This window comes from Convolutriloba macropyga, chromosome 8, assembly GCF_964194025.1.
Source record: "Convolutriloba macropyga chromosome 8, txConMacr16.3, whole genome shotgun sequence".
NCBI lineage: Eukaryota > Metazoa > Xenacoelomorpha > Acoela > Convolutidae > Convolutriloba > Convolutriloba macropyga.
This window is the reverse complement of record NC_134475.1, coordinates 8,717,134-8,742,847: the sequence shown is the minus strand read 5'-3', so window position 1 is coordinate 8,742,847 and position 25,714 is coordinate 8,717,134. Positions and strand designations below refer to the sequence as shown.

The following is a 25,714-nucleotide window of genomic DNA, read 5'->3' as shown; positions in this document are numbered from 1 at the left end:
CGTTGCAAAAGCTGAAATAACTGCAGACAGGGGTTTTGCGTTCTTCTCTGTGTTCTTTAATCGATATTAATATCGCTTTGTGATCTGAAACGTCAAACAGTTTTCTGAAGACAAGATCAATCTTGGCAGTCATGTTTTCCACTTTCCGTTCAAACACAAGATCTAGTGGGTTCTTTCCACAAGTACTAAAGTCCACTATTTGGTGAAAGTTATGTCTTTCAAACATTTCAATCAACGATTGCTCGTACTCATCTACACTGTGATTTAGGCTCCAGTTGACCTTTGGTAGTTTGAAGTCTCCGCAAATCAAACATGCGTATTGCTTGAATTCTTCAATGACTCCGAGTACCTGTTTAAAGTCAGCTAAAATATATCTGTAAGCGCTACCTAGTGGAGGATTTTAGATAACACATACAAGATATTTCTTCAGTTGTATGTCAACGATATTGAGAATGCATCCATCCAAGAGATCGTCACTGATTCGTTTTGCACTGATGATGCTCTGGATAGCTACCAAAATACCTCCGTGTTTGTTGACATATATATATATATATATATATATATATATATATATATATATATATATATATATGACCAAGATACAATACCGATTATGTTTATGAAAGTAAAACTTTCAAACTGGAAAACAGCAAAGATATTCAACGCTGGAAACAATGAGTATTTGACCAACAAGTTAGACGCAAAACAGAAATTTGGTAGTTCAGGTAAAAAACGAGACCAAACAGGTAGACGATTTTCAATTTTTTTGAAACAAAGCACAGGAGCTTAGATTACATAAATGAATCCTTGAGGATCAAGGAACGTATTTTGTTACCAAAATTTATATCTGGGACAGATCTCAGGGACTCAAAGCTAGATCAACTCCTTATGTGGGATGTTCAATGGGCGTTTAAAAAGTTGTAATAAATAGAGCTATTGAACTGCCCGAGGAAGTACCCGTTAGGATGTCTTCTGACAATAATTCAGAACGCATACGATACATTTACCCCATTTCGAAAGTGTTCAATAGAAATTTTACAATATCGAATTGCATCTCCTTGTACCCGAACGCACTTGAGTTGCAGAACGGGTCACGGATAACATATGGCCGACGACTAGAACTGATTGCCAATCCCGATGATTCGTCATACATTTTTTTATCTTTTTCGACCTGAAAAGTTCTTTCAATTGGCCAGATCAGATTCAAGAGGTCAATGAAGCCTTAAAAAATTTTAGGCAGCAAGAAAAATCTGAAACATTAAACGTGAAAGTACCAGGCAAAGGTGATGAAATATTGATTGTAAGTATTTAAATGATTGGCATCAATATGCGTACTTATCACTATATCACGGCAATGTCACATGGTTGGGAGCGTCAAAATTTTCCGTATGGACTTGTGACGCGTGCTTGGACAGAAGCAGTCTGTTCGAGTGAATTTCGAGTAAATTTTGCTAGCGTTTAATAAAGAGTAGACTTGTACTACTAGACAGTTGCAACTGCAATTGTTTCGACTGAAAAGATAATCGAAACTTAAGAGCCAAGATCTTCGCAAATATTCAAAGCTTCGATGAAGTAGTAAATGCCGTCGGTAGAGTTGGCACAGTTATGTCCTTGCAGCTCAAGCGACCGTTCATACAAAACTCATTATAATTAGTGGTCCTGGAAAAGCTAAGTTATTTTAAAATAGTGTGCAAGAAATACTATCGGAAGCGGACAAAACTGCAAAACTCATGTGTCTAAAATTAGCACGACAGATTAACTATGTAGGCGCTAGATTAACTAGGAAAGTATCGCACAGAGCGCAAATGGGTGCCTTTCTTTCACTCTGTCGATTACCTCCAGTCAAAAACAACCTTTATCCTTTGCAGATGTTGCTTCACTACAAATTGTAATTTGCTTCCCTCTAATAAAGTATGCATAATCTTGACACGCGTGGTTACAAGCCTCAACAAAACGATTTTTCTCGCCAAAACGTGGTTGACAATCAAAAAAAGTAATTCAGACATTTTCTTGTGAGCCAACAATGGCGTTGTCTAGCGCATTAACCGTTATAGCGAACGGTAGTATCTTTATCGCTAACTGTATGGTTTCTAGTTTCTTCATTGAATTGCTTTATCTCTTATTGAATTTCTGTTTTCTCGTGCGTCTGCCAGCTATCAACCTTAAGCTAGCAATTTTCTACAACACAGCCAGCGTCACAAACAATTCTCGAAAGCTCGTACAGCACGCTCGATTGTAAGTTTTTTCAGAGCTAAATTTTTGGTTTAGTGAAAGATTCGTCAGTTACGCAGTAGTAAAGTTAGTCTGAAAAATTTAGTTTTGTTCAATGATCTTATCAAAACACTGATGATGTCAGTTTATCTTTTTAATGCCAAAACCTGTCCTGTAAGGCTTGTCTGCAGGAGCTTATTTCTTTTAAACGGTGCGTTATACAGTTCTTATCTTTCTTCGACCTTAAAAGTTTTTTTCAATTGGCCAGGTAAGATTCAAGAAGCCTAAAAAATTTTTAGGCAGCAAGAATTCTGAAACAATAAACGTGACAGTACCAAACAAACGTGATGAATTATTGATTGTATGTATTTAAATGCTTGGCATCAATACGCGTACTTATCACTATATCAGAGAATTGTTACATGGTTGGGAGCGTCAAAAATTTCCATATGGATTTGTGACGCATGCTCGGACAGAAGCAGTCTGTCCGAGTGAATTTCGAGTAAATTTTGCGAGAGTTTAATAAAGAGTAGACTTGTACTACTAGACAGTTGAAACTACAATCGTTTCGACAGAAAATATATTCGAAAACTTAAAAGCCAAGGTATTCGCAAATATTCAAAGCTTCAATGAAGTAGTAAATGCCATCGGTAGAGTTGGCCCAGATGGTATGTCCTCGCAGCTCAAACTACGTTTCGTAAATTTATTCTAATTAGAGGTCCTGGAAAAGCTAAATTATTTAATAGTCACAAATGGACTATGACGATTTCCAGTCAAAACAACTTTTATTCTTCACAGAGGTAGCTTCACAACAATTGTAAATTGTTTCTCTCTAATAAAAGTGTACATAATCTTGAATTGCGTGGTTATGAGCCTCGAGCTTCTGCCGGCTCAACTATCCTTAAACTTTTAGTTTTCTACAATACAGCCAGCCATTCTTTTTATATCAGTAGCAATCTTCTATCGCAGTGTTTCAAGGGCTAGCATGCGATCTCTGAATCCATGAAGAAGATTACATTCTCTCTGCTCAGGATGTTTAATTATTAGTAGATTATTAGTAGATAATAGAAAATTCCTGGTTGCAACTGAGAAAATAGGTCTTCTTAACAGTTTCAAAACAAGCGTCTTAATTTAATCGATGATTATTGACTCGATCATATTGGATTGCGAGAAGCACAACAGTGGAGGTTATGTCTAGATCTTATAGAGCGTTGCATTGCAATCGTTTAAAATGAATTATAGTTCTAGCGCAAAATCGTATCCTATCAGCTTTCTGAAACCGTTGAGCGAGCCATAAGTGACTGTTATTCACGCAATTTTTTTACTCAGCTATTTTGTTAGCTGAAATCGTATGAGAGGAAATCTTTTTATATCAGTAGCAATCTTCTATCGCAGTGTTTCAAGGGCTAGCATGCGATCTCTGAATCCATGAAGAAGATTACATTCTCTCTGCTCAGGATGTTTAATTATTAGTAGATTATTAGTAGATAATAGAAAATTCCTGGTTGCAACTGAGAAAATAGGTCTTCTTAACAGTTTCAAAACAAGCGTCTTAATTTAATCGATGATTATTGACTCGATCATATTGGATTGCGAGAAGCACAACAGTGGAGGTTATGTCTAGATCTTATAGAGCGTTGCATTGCAATCGTTTAAAATGAATTATAGTTCTAGCGCAAAATCGTATCCTATCAGCTTTCTGAAACCGTTGAGCGAGCCATAAGTGACTGTTATTCACGCAATTTTTTTACTCAGCTATTTTGTTAGCTGAAATCGTATGAGAGGAAAATAAATGTAGAATTTTTGTGTTTAACTTTTAATTATTGTTGACAGCCGAATAAAATTAGTGATACCAAGCTGGATAGTATTCAGAGTGAAGACGCGGATCAGTAGACTGATACCAATAAAATTTTATCAGCTCTGTGTTGAAAGTCGTTGACTTGATGAACGATTAAACATAACAAGTTGCAGAAGTGATGTGAAAATTCAACACTGCATGAAAGCTAACAGCTTTGTGGTCGGTGAAGTTGGTGTCTAAAACCATATAAAAAACAGTGTCCACTGTGGATAAAAGGAGGTGTGATTGTCGGATCTTTGTGTAGGCTGGATAATAAAATAGTTTAGACCACTTTTGTTGACAATATCAAGAAATTTTTGTTGAACTGTCGTTCTAGCTGTCAACGTGGTTCAATCATTACCCGGAAAAAAGGCACCAATAGAATTGTAAGAATAATTGTTATACCCATAGAGTATGCGAAAGAGCGAAAAAGACTAAAGGATAAGCTGGAATAGTTTTTAATGGTTGGTTTTTCATCGAATTTCGTAAAAAGGAGAGAAATGTAGAGATGTGCGAAATAGAAAATTATTCGTTCACTGATAACTGCATATGATCAAAAAAAAGTTTTTCGTCAAACTAAGGGCTTCTGATCCACAGTCAGAAAATTAAGCAATCAAAACTCCTCCACTCTCTGTGAATTCCCCATCAAAACATGAGATTTTGATTACGGGAGCCTAACAAAAATTCAGTGTTGTTTCCGAGAGCCAGGTTTCTGCGAATAAGAGAAAAGTTGCATCCATTATCGAAGCTAATTCTAAAATTTTGTGAGGTCTTGCAAGGTTTTTGAATGATTGGCAACTAAGAAGCAAACTGATAAGCCTTTCCAGTCATGAACGTACCTCCACGAAAGGAACTAAATCGCCTTTATGGTACAATTGAAGCTTCATGATTCTGAATTCTATTTTCTTTTACCTTCCCTAGGAATCATGTTTCCATTTTTCATGAGTTTTCTTTTCAATTTCTCGTTCAAACGAAGAATGGAATTTCTATGAGATAAATTGGATGCTTGTAGTCCTGGGATTTGAAATTTTACGCAAGACGTTTTGGTAAGAACTAGGGGACTCTCACAAGTGGTCTACGTTTACGACGTTCACTGGTATTCTGAATTTGACATTGATTTGTAACATTGATTTGGCAAGTCGTCCAAAAGAGACAAAGTTACCTGTCAGATTTAGGCCGTGATTAAAATTACCATCAATTTCTATGAAGTCATTGAAACTGAGGCACCGCTTTTGGGTACTCCACTGGGTACTCCAAAGTCCTACTTCGCTGGACTTTGGAAATACATTTTCGAGCTCATGTTTTTTTTCGAAAGGTTCGCGAACAGATCAATTTAGCATCAGCGGTGAATGTATTGGTACTTATTTATAAATCGCAAAGCAAACCAAAATTTCTGGAGGCGCCAAGCCATTTAACTTCATCAAGATTTAGAGCAAAACAAGCTCCCTGATGCCAGATGCTGTACTTTTTGCAACAAAAAATGGCATATCGTTTTCACTGGCTTTTTTAAAATGGGAATTTTTGGGTTAATTGGCCTGGTCATAGCATTCAGTTATTTGATTATTGAATGCTGTGGCAATCGTGTTTTGGAAATATTCTGTCCCCCCCCCCCCCCGCTTAGTGAGCATAAATCTTTTATGACCCCAGGCGCACGTGCTATTTACTTGCATAGTAACATGCTATATAACAACATATATTTTGTTCTGCGGGCGTAAAAAACAATGGGGGGGGGCGAAACAGAACGGATTCCGTGTTTTTAAATATGGGTTTAATTCAAGCCGGAAATTGTGAAGCAAAACACAGTGAGTCGGAGCGAGATCCTGACTTGAATACTTTACGCTTACTTGCGGAGCGGGAATTACAAAGAGAATTGTTCAACTGAACTTGAATTGCAAAACTAAGAGAATGATCTGAAGTGCTTGTAAGCAAATCTTGAATGCGTGATCAGACATGTCTGATCACGAAGCGGGAAACCAAGAAAGGAAGTATTGAACAGATCATAAGATACTAAATGAACAAATATGAAGTAAATGATCAAGGGCAAATGAATTGAACTAATTTAAAGGCACCGTATAAAATTTACTGCATCAAATAAATAACAAAGGATGATATCCTTGGGTATCACATACCCTATGCATCAACAAAGAAAATTGTTACAATAACAATTTTTTGAATGTATAAAATAACAATTTTTACAAATTAATACTTGGTCCCCGGTTAAATAAATAGCAACAATATATGCACTGGTTATCATAGCTAAAAATATATACTATTAAATTAGAAAGTTTGTAGTTAGATTAGTTTCTGAGAGTTCAGTTTCTAATTATTCACTCATCCCAATCATGACCTTCAGCCTCAAACACTGCATTGAGTGTACTAGCGTTGGTGTGTCGATATCCAAAAATGGTGGATCTCGCGGGGCGGGTGGAGAAACTTCTCCTATTCTTGGAGAGATATCGATCTCGGTCGGCTGTTGGTCTGCAATGTGTTGCACCGCTTCAACAATGGATTCGGGTGGGGGCTGGTAGTTCTCAACATCACCCGCTCGTCGTGGTCGTTTAGGTGGTGGTGCGACTGTTGAATCGGCGCACGTGTGCTATTTACTTACATAGTAACATGCTATATAACAACATATATTTTGTTCTGCGGGCGTAAAAAAACAATGGGGGGGGGGGCGAAACAGAATGGATTCCGTGTTTTTAAATATGGGTTTAATTCAAGCCGGAAATTGTGAAGCAAAACACAGTGAGTCAAATAGTTTGCAGACGTCGAAACAGATACTTGACGTTTCGCCGTTCAACAATTGTGAAACGTATTTGGGATGTTGTCACTTGTATCCAGTTGACAACAATGCCTCCGTGACGTCGTCCACGTTGAAAACCAAATCATTAATTAATTATTTGAAATACCAAATCATTATTTCAAATTTTGGACAAGGATCCTAGTGCCTAGCATATTGATATCAGTCGAAAATACTATGACTTTTTGAGGTAAATTTAAATACGTGATGTTTCATAGTGGGGACTCACAGTTCCGTCCATTGGTTGGATCATACCCCCTTTTTAGATATTAAAGATTTTCCCGCTGCTCTAAAAATGTTACCGCATCTTTGAACTTATACGGACGAAGTGTTTCTTGATTCCAACATTATAAGAATACCACAAGAGGCAACCACGGCTGACCCACAATCCCATTGCCCGCTAAGGCATGGGAAAATCAGCTTATCCCTCATTTAAGCGGTCGCTAATGTGTTAAGAAAACGTAAAAATGTAATCGGCATAAGACAGCTTATCAAGTTGAAGACTTTAACCTACTACTTCCAATACATTAGAAATATGAAAACAGCATTTCAACAACAGCTTAAATTACCTACGGTCAGCTATATGATTAACAATTTTCAGCTATATGATTCTTCAATCATTTATCGTGGAGATACAGGTGTAAGTTTACTGGTATTCAAAAGTCGATTGAAAAATTTTTTCGATAGCCGAGTCAACAGCAGCTCCTATCCACCATGCTAGCACATGGCGTGATTTCCGCTTCAAATGTCCTGTGACCAGTTAAACTTGAATAGAAACTATTTGTGTTTGTGCATAAATCTTTAACACTTATTGTATATTTAGCGACAACTATCCCTATACAATAAAATAACGTGTTCTCTCTCTCTTTCTCTCTCTCTCTCTGTTAAATGGCATTCTAATTACCTTCCAATGTCATACCGTGGGGTTCCTGTTTACTTTATCTGCTGTCCCAATTTGGGTGGTTTTAAAGTTTTTCGACCAACTGTATGGGCTCCATGTTTGAATATCATGGTGCTCATTGCTACTGGTAATTATCTGGAATCAGTTGACAATTGAAATGTCTTTTTTAAATTGCTGATCATAATTGGTAACACAAACTTTTGTACTTTTGGCCACCTATTAAGTTTATAGCGTCAGTCTTATGATCAAGAAAGCATTAATAGCAAATAGGGTTTGTTGTGAATGCAAACAATCAAATAGTAAGTTATTATCGTTTTGCATAACTGAGTATCTACATAGCCAGAATGTTGAGGCTTCAGAATCTGTTGTTTCTGGTAACTTGTCCAACATTTTTTGCTGATTTAAGAACAAATGCTTTTGAGATTACGGACTCTTTGAATGATTTTGGCTATGAGCGAGTCGAAATCACTGCAAAACAGCTGCGTAACCTTGACGCTGGCGACAGGAAAGTTCAGAAAGCTATTCTTCAGCAGGTCAACGGGATTGTGAAGCATCGAATGAAGATAGTAGAATTGCACGAGCTCAAACTTGACCAGCCTTCTTTGGAATTACAAAATGCTTCCATAGTTCTCGACCATGTGCTCCTTGATAAGTGCACCTTCAAGCTAACAACGAGGAAGGGAAGCGTTGATGTCAAGACCCTCCTCATGCCTAATTTCACCACTGGTTAGTTGGCTTTTCAAATGAGAATGTTTTTCAGCGTACTTTAAGATTCCCCCTCCCCCACAAATTTACGACCCCCCGTTTATACATGCTATCACATTTGAATGTGATATTTCACATATTTCAATACTATTTACATATACAAATACGAACAATGCGCTTTTACAAAGTACCATAACAGCGATGTTTTCAAAATAATACATGTATGACAAGAACGTCGTGATTATAATTGTAAGAGTTAATCCAAAACGTCAATTTTTATAAATTTGTGCAAATTTTCAGGGAAACCGTAGTTCTTACTCAGATAATCATTAACTGTGATTGGATTAAAATGTGATTTTGATTAATTAAAATGTGATTTTGATTACACAGCCTTTAATTGTTTGTCTGGGTAACGTTTCGAGAAATGCAATGCGCTTTTATTATTTTAGAGTGAAGGTTCGTTGTTAGTACCTTAGTAGGTCTCTCCTAGCTCAGGTTTGAGGTCTCATCAAATAAAAGGGTTTTTAATAGCCGCACAGCGATAGCTGGGGCTATTATTGGCCTTCTCTTGGTTTTTTTACAATTCAAAGAATTTGAATTGTATTGGGGCGCTGTATTTTTTTTACGACTCGAAGAGGAGTATTGGAGAAGTCCTTTTTTAATCAATGTTATTGGAGTGATTTTGAAGCGGGAAATGAAACGCGTGAAAAAAATTGGAGTGATTTTGGTGCTTTACAAAAGTGAAGAGCGATTGATGTGTGAAAAAATTTTCTCTAAGCGAGCGAAATTTTTTTGGAAAGGCTTTTAGAAGCAGTTTTTCAACTTTTGATGGTTATGAAGTTTGATTATGATATTGTATTAGTTTTAGGCTTGTTTTGATAGGAATTGAAGTGTTCAAGTTGTTAATTTGAGTTTACTGCTAATTTGGAGGATTTTGATCAGTTTTGCTGATTTTTAGACGAAATTTAATGATTGTTTGCCTGTTTTTTTGTTTTAATGCTTTAAGTGGGATTTGAATAGAAGCTTGTTAATTAAGGAATACTCCGAAACCAATTGACTAAAGTTTTCTAGGTAAAAATAATTTTTTTAAATGAAAATTGACAGAAGAATTGAGAAATTTTATATTTCTCTTATTTTTTTTGCGGTTTTTCTTTTTTTCCCAATCTTAGACAAGTTTCTTAGCCTATTATGACTTGCCCATTGTTTTGTTGAGTTTTCATTGCACTAATTGCAAAGGAACTTTATTCGGCTTTATGTTTCCTGGTACTATTAAAAACAACTCAGTAAGTTTTTCTAATTTTTTTTTGTTCAATTTGGTTTTGAATGCCGTTTCTATTCTTCTTAAATTTTTTATTGCATTTGTGGAGGTTCAGGGTTCACAAAAGCTGTTCTAGTTGTTTAGTCATAAGTATGGGCAATTTTCTCCTTCGAGTCGTTTCCGGATTTCTTCCGGCTAGGTTTTTTTGGAGTGAATTTTGAAGCAGGAAATGAAACGCGTGAAAAATTTTACAGTGGCTTGGGTGCTGAAGAAAAGTGAAGAGGGGAGCGAAAAGAGAGTGTTTTTTTTCATTCCGCTGTTTTCGAGAGAGCCGAGAAATTGAGGTGTGAAAAAAATTTCTGTAAGCGAGCGAAATTTTGTGTTCACGTGCGGCTTTATGAAACCGTTTTTTGTTAATTTTTTTGGTTTAGCAGTCGTATTATGATATTGTGTGATTTTTAAGGTTGCTTTAATAGTGGTTTGTAGGTTTTTGGTCATTATTAAGAATTTTATACCATTTTGCTGGTTTTTCAGCTATTTTGCTGAATTTTAGGCGAATTTTAGCAATTTTTTGCGTTTTGTCTTGTTATATTGCTTTGTATGGGCTCTGAATAGACGCATGCTAGTTACTGAGTCTTTAGATACCAAGCGATTACATCTTAGGTTTTAAACGATTTTTTGTTAAGAAAAATGACAATAAACTGAAGCATTTTTAATTATTCTTCTTAATTTTTTTGCTGTTTTTCGTTTTTTTTTCTAAACTTAGAGAAGTTTTTTAGCCTATTCGGTTTTTCTATTGTTTTGGAATTTCTTCAGTTTTCTTTTTGCTCCATTTAACGTTTTTTGGCTCTATGTGCGCTTGTGAAATCAAAAAAGCATATTTTTTTCCAAGATTTTTTTCAATTTGTTTTTATATGCTCTTTGTGTTCAAGTTTTTATGGCATTTGGGGATGCCAATTTATTGTCCAATTTAGTTGATTTTGATGCGTTTTGATGATTTTGATTTCAGTTTTGAGTTATTTTATTAAAGATTATTGAGTAATTTTTATAAAGATTTCCGCGAATTTTTTAATTTTTTTTTTCAAATTTTTGCTGAAATCTTTTTCTGCTTTTTGCTACTTTTTAGTATTCTAGCTTTTGATAGAAACTTTTCTAGAGGTTTTAATGGAATATATCTAGAGCACTTTTCAATGACAGATATTACTAACTTTTCTTAATCTCTTTACTTATTTTTTAATCAATTTTATTGGAGTGATTTTTGAAGCGGGAAATAAAACGCGTAAAAAAATTTGGAGTGATTTTGGCGCTGAAAAAATCTGAAGAGTCGAGCGAAAAGGGAGTGGTTTCTGTTCATTGAGTTGTTTTTGAGAGAGCGAGAAACTGATGTCTGAAAATTTTTTCTCTAAGCAAATTTTTTTTCACAAGCGGCTTTTAAATGCCGTTTTTTCCAACTTTTGATGGCTATGAAGTTTGATTATGATATTGTAATAGTGTTAGGCTAGTTTTGATAGGAATTGAAGTGTTCAAGTAGATAATTTGAGTTAACTGCTAATTTGGAGGATTTTGATCAGTTTTGCTGATTTCTAGACAAAATTTGATTGTTCTTTGCCTGTTTTTTTTTGTTTTAATGCTTTAAGTGGGAATCGAATAGAAGCTTGATACTTAAGATATTTTCGGTTACCAATCGACTAAAGTTCTCTTGGTATCAATTTTTATTTTCTTGGAAAATTTGGTAGAAAAATTGAAAAATTTTAAACCATTTTTCTTATTTTTTAGAGTTTTTCTTTTTTAAAATTTGAGAAGTTTCCTAGCCTATTATGACTTGCCATTGTTTTGCGAAGGATTCATGCTTCCTTGTACTATTAAAAAATTCATTAAGTTTTTCTAATTTTTTTTTGTTCAATTTGTGTTCGAATGCCGTTTCTATTCTTCCTTATTTTTTATGGCATTGGCGGAGGTTCAGGGTTCACAATAGTTGTTTATCACAAAAGTTAGTAGTATTTATTAAGTCATAAGTATGGGCAATTTTATTCTTGGAGTCGTTTCCGGAATTCTTCCGGCTATGTTTTTTTAAGATCTGTTCACACATTGTCAAATTGGAGTAGTGATTTTGTTCACGCCGAAATAGGAAGTTGTGCGAAAAAGCCAGAACTAAAGTCAAATTTGCAAGTTTTTGATCCACAATGCCAATTTCGTAAATACTTGCAAACTATCTCTTCGTAAAATTTTGAGTTTGTGAAATTTTGCAATTGATCGGCCGAGTTCGTTACTGTCGAGCTCTGCTTAAATTAGCAATTGCAATGTGGGTTATTTTTCAAAGCATTTCGCAGAGATTGCTTAATTCAGCTTTAATATGTTTAAAGCGCACCTTGTACGAGATGTGTGACAAATATAACCATACAGGGCCAACTTCTAGCGATAGGGGATAGAAAATTCAAGCAAATTGTAAGATTAACGAATTATTTTCAAAGTTTACCAGTTTTATTATAATTTATTAAAAGCCGCCGTCAGCCTGTCAACGGCTATTTTTTAGGCGCTCTCTCTTTTCTACAATTCAAAGAATTTGAAGTTTTTTGGTGTGCTATCTTTTTTAAAAGATCTGTTCACACATTTTTATGATTTTTGAGGTCAAATTGGAGTAGTGATTTTGGTCATGCCGAAGGAAGTAGTCAGGAAGTGAAGCAAAAAAAAACGAGTGATTTTGTGGCGTGCATTTTTTTCACTCTAATTTTGAAGTAGTTAGAAAACGGTGTTTGAACAAAAGTTCGCTTTCTCGCTAGTGTTTTTTTGTTCACATGTGGCAATTTCACTTTAATTTTCTGTTTTTTCGATTTTTTGGATTCGATTTTGTTTCTGAATGGTTTTCCCAATCCATTCATTGTGCGTTCTAGGTCTAGTTTTCTGTTTAGTCAATGAAAATTCTTTGAATTGTACATCAGGACTTGTTCTGCTATGTTTTTTTATTTCGTCGTCGCGATTTTTGTTACGACCATATAACGTCATAACCACTTCAAATCTGCTTTTTGTTCTTTCGTTCGTGCAATTTCCAATGAATTGCGTGCGTGGCGTCATTTTCCGCTTTTAGTTTTTTTCATTTTCGTGATCCATTTTTTGTCACTTTTCACTTACCTCACTCACAAAAATGACTTCCTCACTTTGAAATTGACTTTTATTTACTTTAATTCAAAGAGATAAGGTCAAATGGGTGTGTTTCTTCTTCTAATTGAAGGTTATTTCAGAGCAGCTAATAGAGGCAGCAAAAACCTAAACAGATTTGTAATCAAAATATAACATATCAGCCTTCAATGAAAAGAATTTTTTTGGTCTGTCTTTTTTACTGTTTTTTTTGAGACTGCAGTTCTACGGTTTTAAACGATGTTTTTTTGAGACTGTTTTTTGAGACTGCATTTTCTTAGGTTTTAAACAATTTTTTTGTTAAGAAAAATGACAATAAACTGAAGCATTTTTAATTATTCTTAATTTTTTGCTGTTTTTCGCTTTTTTTTTCTAAACTTAGAGAAGTTTCGTAGCCTATTCGGTTTTCCTATTGTTTTGGAATTTCTTCAGTTTTCTTTTTATGTTTTTTTTATTACGCTATGTTTTTTTATTTCGTCGTCGCGATTTTTGTTACGACCATATGACGTCATAACCACTTCAAATCTGCTTTTTCGTGCAATTTTCGTTCGTGCAATTTCCAATGAATTGCGTGCGTGCCGTCATTTTCCGCTCTTAGCCTTTAGTTTTTTTGTTCATTTGCGTGATCCAATTTTTTGTCACTTTTCACTTACCTCACTCACAAAAATGACTTCCTCACTTTGAAATTGATTTTTTTTACTTTAATTCAAAGAGACAAGGTCAAATTGGTGTGTGTCTTCTTCTAAATGAAGGTTATTTCAGAGCAACTAATAGAGGCAGCAAAAACCTAAACAGATTTGTAATCAAAATATAACATATCAGCCTTCAATGAAAAGAAGAATTTTTTGTCTGTCTTTTTTACTGTTTTTGAGACTGCAGTTCTACGAAGCTATTGCGGCTATTTTCTGGCAATCTTCCAGCTATGTTTTTGTTTTTTTTAGTTCTTTTTGTTTTGTTATTCAGTCTGCTGATTTTGTTAAGTTGTCTGCTGATTTGAATTGAAACTGTTTTAACACATTTGACACTATAGTTGTGTTCGAAAAGTATCTTTGATTTTTTTTTGGGTTTTTCAGTTTTTAGTTGTTTTTTGTTGTGTCACTTCGTCCATTAAGGGTAGGTCTCATTTGCCCCTTTTTTAGGCATTTGTGATTTTATATAATTTAACTGAAGGTGTTATGACCTTGCCTCGACTTATTTCCAAAAACTAGTGAATTTTAGTTCTTGAGTTTTTTGTCGTTCTGTTGCTTAGTCTTACTGATGACAGGTCTTTAAGCTCTCCAATGAATCACTTTTGAGTCAATTGAATCGTCTCTATTGATAGCTAACTTGACTCTTGCAACATTTGTTTTGAAAAGTATTGGCAGTTTTTTTGGATTAGATTTTGTTTGTTTTTATTATGTTCAGTTTATTGCAATTTTTTCTCTTTTACACCATGTAGTTAAAAGTTTTTGAATTTTCGATTGTCGCCTGCATTCGTCGCTACTTTTGTTTGGTGATGAGCCATTTGTTTTAAATAAGGTTTGTATGTGCTTTCTATCTGTGGATAGGGCAATGGATGTTGAAGACTTGAAGTTTGAATTGCGCGTATCAATAACTTTGATGTCTGTTTTTTTTCAGTGACATCGTAAAAACAGGTTTTTGCTAAAACTTGTTAATTGCGCTCAAACAAATTTTCTAGAAATTATATTAGTCCTGTGGTGTTTTTATGCAATTTTTGGCTTGACCGATTTTTCATCTGACACTTGACTTTTCGTCCTCAAAACGGTAGCTCGGAGGGCATTAAGTGGCCGAGCAGTTCTCTTAGAGCCTTACTTATGTCTAAGTATTCGATTCACCGAAAAGGTTTTGAGGAGACAATTTCAGGGTGTGAATGCGCGGTTCTTGGTCATATTAATTTGACCCCCTCAGTCCCTCCGACAACCTCCTCCAATCTGGCGTATTGGACCCCCTCTCATCCGGCTCTCCCACAACACTACCCACATCCCATCCCTCCCCATCCACCCATCGATTGGCCCCCAATGTTTAAGCACCCCCACTCCGCTCAAACTCTCCTTAACGTTAGCATCCCTAAGCCCCAGGGTGCTACTATCAGACCCAACAGCTCGTCGGCTGTTTGAGAGCAATTTGCCCGGCGTCGGTAACGTTAACCTTGTTACCTTGTCTATGGTTTCCTGCAAATTTTCGTTTGCTATTTAAACTAGAATTGTGTAGATTGTTTTTAACCTCGGTGGATAAATTGTACAATTTGGACAGCCCCCTTTTTTAAAAAGAGAAATAAAATCAAATAGTTTTTTATTCTGTTTACTTTCGTCGACGTCTTGGTAAGATTTTAAAAATTTTTGGAGGCTGTTCTAGTAAGGAGGCTGACAGTGTTGTCGTCTGTTTGCTCAGTTCTTTGAGTTTTTATTCGGCATTAGTCCTGGTTTCTACAATTGAACGAACTTGAATTGTATTGAGTTATTGTCTTCTTACGACTCGAAAAGGCGTACTGGTTTGTTGTTTTTTTACAGGAAGTACTATTTGTTCAAACGACTATCGAAGACTATGAAGACTATGACTATCGCGCTGCTTTCATGACGAAGACTATGACTATCGCGCTGCTTTCAGTCATAACGTTTTGACTTAGAAAAGTGTTTTATAGAAGGGCCCACACAGATAAGTTTTTTGTCCAATTGGATCAGTTTTTTGCTTTTCTAGAAATTGTTTTTGACCGATGTTGCATTAAAAATGAGCTATCTGAAATTGATCTCAAAAGAATTGTTTCACAGCCAAATAATGCGAGTTTCAAGTACAAAACGGGCCCATTTTTCTCAATTTTTAAAATAAATTTTCGGTTTTTCCACTTTAAGTTCTTTGTGCGGACTTTTCAAAAAAAATCAATGTTTGTGACAACATACCTCAGATATCATGCAATGGACACCTCTTTTTAGGTCTTTAAATTGAAATACAGTTAACTCTGATTTTTTATAACAATTTTTACAGTTTTTCGTAACATTTTCATAGCAATCGTGTAACTTTCTTGCTTTTTTTTTCGACATGGGGGATTGCTATATAATTTTTGCAGCCATGATCGCTAAATAACGAAATGTTAAATTTTTACATTTAATTTTTTGAATTTGATTTTTTTCAAAATTACGAAGTAGTATTTTGATTTCTTTGATATTTTTTATAGTGCTTCCGTATTTTCCATATTCTATCATGTATCATCATAGAATTATCTTTAGACCTATGGTTCTATTTTTGCTTTTTAAGTTGTTAATAAATTTATTGATAATAGTCTTTTTTCTTAGTTTATATTTTCAATTTTTTCGTTGGTTTGCAAGTGATTTCATTTAGTTTTTTAAATTTTGACTGATATTTACTTCATTTGATTATTCTTGGAGCTAGGTTTCCATCATAAACGATTTTTGCTTTTGGGTCTCGCTTGTTTTTTTTGGTCACAAGGGGCTATTTGACTTTGTTTTTTTTTAGTTTTTCGATTTTTTGATCGGATTTTCTACATGGATTTCCGCAATCCATTTGGACTTCATTCAATTTAGTCTTTTTGTTTTCTAAAAGAAAATTCATCGAGTTGTAGGTCCGGACTTGCCCTGCTGTTTTTTTTTATTTCGCCATTTCAAGTTTTTTTTTCGGTTTACATTTGTTCACACAACAAAGCTGAAAAATCAAATTATCTAAATTTCATCCTAACTAACATCGTTTGCGCGCGTGACATCATCTCTCTCTCTCTCTCTCTCTCTCTCTCTCTCTCTCTCTCTCTCTCTCTCTCTATCTTTACATTGTGAGTTTTAGCTGACAATTTTTTTAAAGCATTCCCACAGATAACCTTTTCTGGTTTCTCCAATTTTTTTGCGAACCAAATTATTGTTCCTTAATCGAACCAGCCCATAAACTTCTAGACGTTTTGTTAATGTACAGTCTACCATATCTAAAAATGTTTTGCTTTGTCATCATTTACTGGAAATTATGTTAAATCCCAAAAGAGACTTGGGAGTTGTAGAGTATTTTATTACCCCTTCACTCGGGAGGTTTGAATGTTCCAATGTCCGTCAATTTTCCTTTGGACATCTTTGGTCAATTAAATTCTCAAACTGTGTATACCATGAGCATCTGAGTGCCATGAAAAAAAGAAAAGCAGCCAGGTGATAAAATCGGCCTCATATGGGTAGAACATAGAAAAATGAACCCAGCAAATGTGACTGTGATAAACGGTTGTCAGTTTTTCACCTCTGCATGTGGTTTAACAATTCTTGTCAATCACATTAGAACAATTTTGCCAGTCTCGTAGACGAAGTCCGGCACGACGTTCTAATCGAGCGCTATATTGAGCCTCTCGAAGACTTAATCTTCATGAGTAAAGCAACCACAGTATAGGTCTAAGAGAGAACTCCCTCTTCGAAAAAATCTCTAATTTTAAGATCATGCACCAGGTGGCAAAGTAGTACCTGAAAAGATTGCCAGATGTATACGAGTTTTACGAGTCTATTATCAAGTGCGAACAGCATTTGGTTGATGTAGAGAATAGCACTTTCAACTCACTAGAGTAAGCCTGTTCTGTCAGCGTATAATTATCCGCAAAAACGTTTTCAAGCGGGTCGCTGCTAAAGTCAGCAAAGTACGCAAGGAACCGTATGCCGATATCGTATCCGTCTTTTTGACTAAGTTATGCTTCGTTCTCCTTAGAAGCCATTTCCTTTACCTCGTAGCGTGTCACTGAAAAAAAAACCGAGAATTCATCCTCTTTTCAAGGTCAAAGGAACTTAAGGTCGTAACATAAACTGAAACCAACTTTTACCACGTGGCCTGGCAAAGTCACAAGAATTGTAACTTTTATGACAAGTTTGTTTCCGTTTGGATTCAGAAAGCAAAGAAAGCGTTCTAGCAGAGTTTCATTAGTAAACAGAAATATCGAAATGAACTTGTTTCCATCTTCCGCCATTGTTCATGAGGGGGGCTTTCCAACGGTATTTTTAAGCTTGAGTTTGAACTGAGACCCCATCAATGGCCGAGAACATTTTTTCCGATTATTTTATTTAGAATTTTTCAGCAATAAGTGAAGGAAGTTAAGATCAAGTAAAGAGTTGCATGCCTAGTGGCTTTCTAACTTCTTCATCTGCAAGTATCTGCGAATCTCAACCGAGCCTGTCTTTGGTTTGCCCGTTTCTTGTGTTGACGTACACATGCGAGCGACTATTGGCATTTGTCAGCATAATTGGTTGAAGTGCTTTTCTTCGTCTTATTTTTTAAATTAGCGGGTGACATTTGCTCGTACGGATAGCAAATTACCTCTTTTACCTATTCTTTGATTTTCTCTTTAACTCGATCTATTCTTGTCCTTATTGTTTGCAAAATATGCTTCTGTACATCTTTGCGAGCTTTGTAATCTTGTATAGCCCCTTCCTCTGCATACGAGGATCTGAGTATATTCTATCTTTGTGAATAGCCGCCCTCATCTTCTCAGCCGGCTATTATAGCGCTCCTATTTTTATTACAATTCAAAGAATTTGAATTTTATTGGGGCGCTGTCTTTTTTTTTAAGATCTGTTCACACATTTTCATGATTTTTGGAGTCAAATTGGAGTAGTGATTTTGGTCACGCCGAAACATGAAGTGGAGCGAAAAAGCGAGTGGCTTTGCGCCGTGCAATTGTTTTGCTCTAATTTCAAAGCAAAGTGAGAAGGTGGCGTTTGAACAAAAATTCGCTCTCTTACTAGTGGTTTTTCTGTTCACATGCGGCAATTTCACTTTGATTTTTACTTTTTTTTAAGTTTTTGATTAAATTTTTTCTCGGCTTTCCCAATCCGTTCATCGTTCATTCTAGGCCTTGTTTTTTTTTGTTTGAACCAAATTTTAATTTATCGCTATTGGTTTTTTGTTCACATGCGGTATTTCGACATGATTTTCTAATTTTTTTAAAAAAATGTTCTGTGATTTTTTTTGAAATGGTTTTTTCCAAATCACTCATAATCCGTTCTAGATCTAATTTTTTGTGTAGTCAACGAAAATTCTTCGAAATGTACGTTAGGACTTGTTCTGCTATGTTTTTTACTTCGTCGAATAAAAATTTTTCCCTTTACCTTAGTTCACAGCTTGTTCAACATTTTGCGTGAAATCTTTTTGACGTCTCTAGGTTAGTATCACTCTTCTCTCATTCTGCTAAAAGTGTTATTAGACAGCAGTTGCTCAGCAAAGCAAAGTGAACAGAGTCCGTATCAGAAACGAAATCAGAAATAGAAACGGGATAAACCCATAAAGCCCGATTTTAGATGCCCGTTACTCGAACTTGGTTCTTATAAGTCTTTGTTACCATCTCTAATGCTTATTGGTATTGATACGAGCTCCTGTATTGTCTCACTATGAAACAGGAGAATGTTCAACTACTAAATGACATCAAAATACTTCGCACTTTAAAATTGTTTTTCTACAAAAATCATTTTTTTCATTATCTTTTCTCTTCTTTCAATCCCAGTAGTGGTTATGGCAATCTGCCGGGTATGTTTTGATATTGTTTCTATTGTTTTGAAAAATATGCTTTACGCGATATGAAGACGTAGAGCTATAAAGAACCCCGGAGCAATTAATAAATACCCATGTTGGGGAGGCGTGTTTTCAATTTACCTTATATTCAATACTGCTGCCTGGTCTCTAAGAATTTCAGTAAAAGATATTGCTGAAGAAACCTAAGCTAACTCAAGTATGAACTTCAGCTCCCACTTTAGCCCCAAACCCACTCTACACCTGTCACCCCATTCCCCTCCCTTCTCACCGCTCCACTCCCTTCGCCAAACTCGTCAATTTACTGGTAAAACAGAAGGGCATTTAGCGCGACCTTAGCTCATGGTGTGAAATGCTGTTCTTAAAGTTTTGAACCAACCCCCTCCCCCCCCCAATTATGTTCCCTGAGCTTCAACTTCAGACTACCGAATCCAACCCTAGTTAGCAGGTGGTCTCACATGTTAGTAGGTTGTTTGGGCAGGCTAGTGCCATCATTGCTGTAATGTGCCTTTTGGGGGATCTTTTGGAAAACTTTTAAATCTGAAACATGTAAATTTAAATACTGCGTGGTTAATTTGGTATGCTGACAAATTTTGTAAATCGAAAAGACCATTATAAAAAATTGGGACTATGGTGCGAAATTATCGACTTCGATTTGTATTTTGTCGAAAAGACCATTTTTCGAAAAGACCGTTTTTTTAGTCGAAAAGACCATTATAAAAAATTGGGACTATGATGCGAAATTATCGACTTCGGTTTGCGTTTTGTGCTTCGAATACAGTACGTTTTTCATTATTTCATTTTAGGGAGCCGCAGAGAAATCGTGAATGGTGGCATCATGAGCACTAGAGGTGTGGCTGATGTATCATTTTCTACAGTGATTGATGGGGAATTCGGCATTCTGGTATCACGATCCTGTTTGCATGTGATACGGAAAGTTGCCAGGCTTCAAATGGACGCAAACGCTTCCATAACATCTAGGGCAGTGATAAGGTTGGAATTGAAATTAATGCGAAGTATCAATATAATTACAACAAGGAGGCTCCATTAATGTAGTTTTGCACATAATGGTCTGACGCGGCTCATCCACATTTTTGACTTAATTGTCTTCGAAATGCGGAAGAGATGGAAAACTTTCAAAAATGCAAATTTTGTTGGAAAATAATTGGTGTAAGAATGAGATCTCCTAAATCAAACCACAAAGCAAAATAAATAATACCTAATTAGGGGGCCGATGAGACCGGCTATTAACGAAACTACGAGACAAAACGAACAACAAAATCAACAGCAAATATTATTTACGGCCAAACATTTAAACTTTTAATAACTAAGTCAAAATAGCGGCACATAAAACCTGAATTCAGCAAATTAACTTGTACTTCACTAGAAATGTTATATTAACTGTCCTGAATGAGGCGAGGTAACAAGTAGACAAATAGAACAGAAACAGCAAAGTTAAAAATACGTTTATGTGTTCGAAAACAGTTAATTTCAAAAGTCATGAAAACCAATAGCTATCATCTGAAATCATGAAATAAGTTTTTTAGAACTAAATAGGAAGCTATTAATCATTATCCATTATCACTAACTGTCATTGTTGAGAATGTCATACGACCACAAAAAGAGCGAAAAATTGAATGGAATTCGCGAAAAAACGATGTTGAATCATGATCCGTTCACTAAGTCTTTAGATATGTACCATTGCCTCTTCGTTCAACGGCCATAATGTGATATTTGACCTGTTAATGCATTTATTTGACAAGACAACCAAAAACAACCTCAAAATGGGCAAATGTCCAAAAATATTCCAAAGAAGTCAAAAAACCGCTACTTCAAAGATAAAACTGCATTGAAGGCTAAATTATAATTCACTAGCCCGAGGATTCGACCTCAATTTGCTGTGTCTAATCCACAAGTTGAAAGAAGGATAGAATGACAAATCTCAAAAATCATTTTTTTGGAAAACGAAGCTTTTTTAAAAGTCATAACAATAAGCTTTCAACTTAACATTTTAGATAGAATGACTTGTAAATCATTGGGACGCCAATTGGACCTATCGTTGATGGGACGAAGAACGAATAATTTTGCGCAAACACAGTGTTAAATCCATAAAATGAAGAGCATGGGCTTTTAACTTAAATTATAATGTACGTTATTTGGGCTCCTTTGGACGTAAATGGGATCTTTCTCTAATCGGTCCTTGGTTTGAAATTATTCTGGTCTTTAATTATCAAAGAAGGCGAAAGGTTTTTCGAAAAAACGCATCGCAGCAATACAATCCGAATTGCAAGAATCCGCGATTAAACGGAGGTGTTCAGAATCTGGATTCCTTAATGGATTACAGAACACTTTCAAATGATGTGAAAGTAAAGCTATCCCTCTTTGTAGTTTGAGAAGCTTATGACCAACGTTTTTGTGCTTATACTTTCGGCAAAAAGCATCTCTTTTGAAAAAGCTAAATTTTGAAAACTTTAGCCGAGAAGTCGGATCAAACTGTTCATCAAGACTCATTTGTCATTAAAGTTATAACCAATAATTCTATCGTTTACAATTTTAATACATTGTGACAAAAGCTTGAGCAAAAATGCGGAAAATGTGAAGAAGGCGTGGAAGAAATGATTTTCAAAAAAATCTTTAATCTTATTCTAAGCTGAACGGGCATTCGGACGATACCATTCACAATTCTATGATGAATATATTGATGGGCAAAATTTAACTTAATAAAACATCCAGTTGAGCATATAGTCCCCCCACTAAGTTTGGTCGGAACAAGAGAGTTAGTATTGGCTGTGCATCGTACAGGAAGGATTCGAACATAAATAACCAATTTTCTCGAGGGTATGAGATAAAATTGAAACTTTTATCTCCCAAGCTAGTAACCACTGTCAACGATGCTTTCTTTTACGTTTCCCCGAGGAAGAAAATGATCAAAATGCATAGATAAACAATTTTGAACTCTAATTATTGAGAAAATGTAGCGGCAATGATAAAATTGGAAGAGATAAAACTAAATCTTGACCAGTATGAAATACTTTTTGTGTATTAGAAGCTGTGTGCCCAAGGTTCTCAAAACAGAAAAATTTATAATTTCCAAACCTTTAATGCATCGAAATTAGGGAACTGTTTTCCAAATAAATTAAAACCTTATAAGATTTATTTCTGCTACTCAAATTTTGCTTTTGAGTTAGAGGTATTATTAAACAATTCTGTTTACAAGCTGAAAGTGTCAAGCTGAAAGTGCTAATGACTGTTGTTTTATCGCTTCATGCAAAAATCAAGACTGCTGTCGAAGTCAATAGAAAAAAATACTTTAAAAACAGAGTCGCGTACTTTTGCCATTCGAACCTTTTGTTTCCAATAAATGATAGTGTTCCATTTGTCGATGATTGTTGTTTTTCAAGCTTCGAAATTTCCAGCAAATTCGGTTGACTGTCTATTATCGTTTCAGTGGAAAGAATTTGAAAGTGAGAAAGACTTCCAACTATGGCCGTTTGGTGGAAATTGTGCTGGATCTTGACATGAAAACTGACGTTTCAAATTGGACTATTGGTAAGAGTGCGCGTTCCTGCTTCATTTTCCTGATGTGAAACCGTTCAAATTCGATTTAGAAGTTCGATTTTTTTTCAAAAAACAACTGTAAAGATTAGTTGCTGAACTAAGGCACCTTATCTGGTTTGATATTCTGAAGATATTCGTCGTGGAAGAAGTGTGTAAAATAATACAAAATGGCAGTTTCGAATAAACCTGATCCTACTATGGATTTGTATTGCAATTAACGTATATGTAAAGGTGGGTCTCAAGCAAGTATGTATTTAACAAGTCTCGACTAGTTTAATAAAGTTTTTTTTCAACTGTTGATAATTAATTGCTCTTGAACGAAGTTCATAGCAATTATTGTAAACGTGTGTGTCTTTTTACGACTCGAAGATGAGTATTGAGATTCTACAGGTTTTCACGACTCGAAGAGGAGTATTGAGATTCTACAGGTTTTTTTTAGCAGAAACCAAGTTTGTTCATGACTTGAATTTTGACTTCTTTCTATTTGAGCTTTTACCTCCGTTTTTGATTGTTGACTTCTGTTTTCGAACATTGGACTTTAACAATGGCTTAGTTTGTAATGTATGGCATTTGGTAACAGTTCGTAATTCAAGGTGAAGAGGTCAATTTGAGAAAATTTGATCACATATAACTACCTACCCCGCCCCAAAAAAAACTACCCAGAACTAATGTAAAATTTGCCAATTTTTGATCCATAAAGCAATTTTTGGAAATACGTGCAAATTATCTCTTCGCAAAATTTTGCTAAATAAAGTTCGAGTTTGTGACTTTTTGCAATCGATTGGCCGAGTTCGTTCCTGTCGAGCTCTGCTTAAATTAGCAATTGCAATGTGAGTAATTTTCCTAACCGTTTCTCAAAGATAGCTTAATTCAGTTTTAAAATGTTTAAAGCGCATCGTGTACGAGATATGTGACAAATATAACCATACAGGGCCAACTTATAGCGATAGGGGATAGAAATTTCAAGCCTGTTTTCAAATATTTGCAACATAAATGAATTATTTTACAAAGTTCACCAGTTTGTTTATATTTTAATAATAGCCGCCGTCATCCTTTCAACGGCTATTATTTAGGCGCTCTCCTGTTTTACAATTCAAAGAATTTAATTTTCGAAGTTAAATTGGAGTAGTGATTTTGGTGACGCCGAATGAGGAAGTGAAGCGAAAAAAAGAGTGGTTTTACGTCTTGTCACTCTAAATGTGGTTTTAGTGCGTATAACTCTAAATGAAGGGTATTTGAAGGCATCTAATAGAAGTAGCAATAAGTTGAACAGATCTTAATTAAACTATATCATAAAATAGTTTTCAAAAAAATTTTAGGTCTGTTTCTTTTATCTTTTTGAGACTGAATGCCTACGAAGCTACTGCGGCTATTTTCTGACAATCTGCCAGCAATGTTTCTTTAATCTTTCGTATTTAGAACAGTCAATGTTTGTTCACGCTCATGAAAAATTTGTGCTGGAACGTATTTTGATTTCGTTTCTCCCCATGTCGCAATCCTTGCTATCAGGTTGAGTTGAGTAAGACGTGATTTCCTTGTATCATGTTTTTCCTTTTATCATCAATTATGGTGTAACTGATATAAGATAACAAAAATATCCAAATGATATGCAAGAATTTAAGGGTCTTTCCCATTTTAGCCCCACCCATGAAATTATAGCACCCCATTATGGTATAATTACCATGATTGGGGGGTATAGGTTATCTGACCACTAAGCTGGGGGGAGGGGGGCTATAATGGGAAGGACCCGAATTTATGTTGCGTGCTTTTGCCTCACGCCTACTTGCTTTCAGGCTATCTGAAATACCTCCACACGTTTGAGCCCAGTCGAGAGTGGACTTAGTCTCACAATTGTTTTTCAGATGCTGCTAGCTGGAAGCAATGTGAGCAGAAAAATATCGGAAAGATGAGCCTGAAAAAATTCTGCGACGCCCTTAAGAATATTACCAAACAAGCACTGGACAATTATGTGAAGATCTGGTCCGAAGTGCAGAAGAACAATTTGATGGCTGCAATTGAAAGATTTACAGATATACGTTTTGGCCAAAGAACTTCATTCCCAATTACGGTGAAAGAAGACAGGCTTATGTCTGTTGCTGGAAGAAATCTACAGTCACCAAAGATTAATCCGAACTTGTTCTGGCACCAATTTTTGCGGCTTACTGCAGCTGAGTTTGAATCCGATATCTGATTGCGCACAAACATTATGTATACCAGGATACAAACTGTATGTATAACCAGAAAAGTTAACTGCTCTTGTAAAGAAGTGAATTCATATTCAGAGGTTTTATTTTTATTGCTCTCAAACAAAGTATGTGTCAATTTAAGTCCCAAGTCTTCATGAAGTTTTTGTCTGACAATTTGCGGTAGAAACGCGGGATGAGTCGTTAAAGATCGATGTCAGTAACTTGAGATGCAGTTGGAAGGCGGCACTGGTCTGAAAAGTGCACATCGCACCAGAAAGGCGATAAATAATGTGAAAGAGGCTTTATGAAGCTGTGAATGAAAATAATTTCAGTGGATCAAACTAGAAGAGCATTGTTGATTATAGCTGCGAAGCTGTAAGCTGAGCGGAAGTATATTGCGGTGCTCTTGGTTTTTTACAATTCAAAGAATTTGAATTGTATTGGGGCGCTGTCTTTTTTACGACTCGAAGAGGAGTATTGGAGAAGTCCTTTTTTAAATCAATTTTATTGGAGTGATTAATAGCCGCCCTCATCTTCTCAACCAGCTATTATAGCGCTCCTATTTTTTTTACTTCGTCGAATAAAAAAATGTTTCGCTTTACCTCATTTTGCCGCCTTTTGAAAATTT

General features: G+C 35.5%; 1 protein-coding gene across 1 annotated transcript; it reads left to right on the top strand.

Annotated features, from left to right (window-relative positions):
- Positions 1 to 8,011: 8,011 nt before the first annotated feature.
- Positions 8,012 to 25,245, top strand: LOC142343908 (uncharacterized). The gene is made up of 4 exons (XM_075395297.1): positions 8,012 to 8,475; positions 20,149 to 20,335; positions 22,791 to 22,891; positions 24,763 to 25,245. Exons 1-4 carry the CDS (start codon positions 8,094 to 8,096, stop codon positions 25,089 to 25,091), a joined length of 999 nt encoding a protein of 332 aa, XP_075251412.1. The 5' UTR covers positions 8,012 to 8,093; the 3' UTR covers positions 25,092 to 25,245.
- Positions 25,246 to 25,714: the final 469 nt, after the last annotated feature.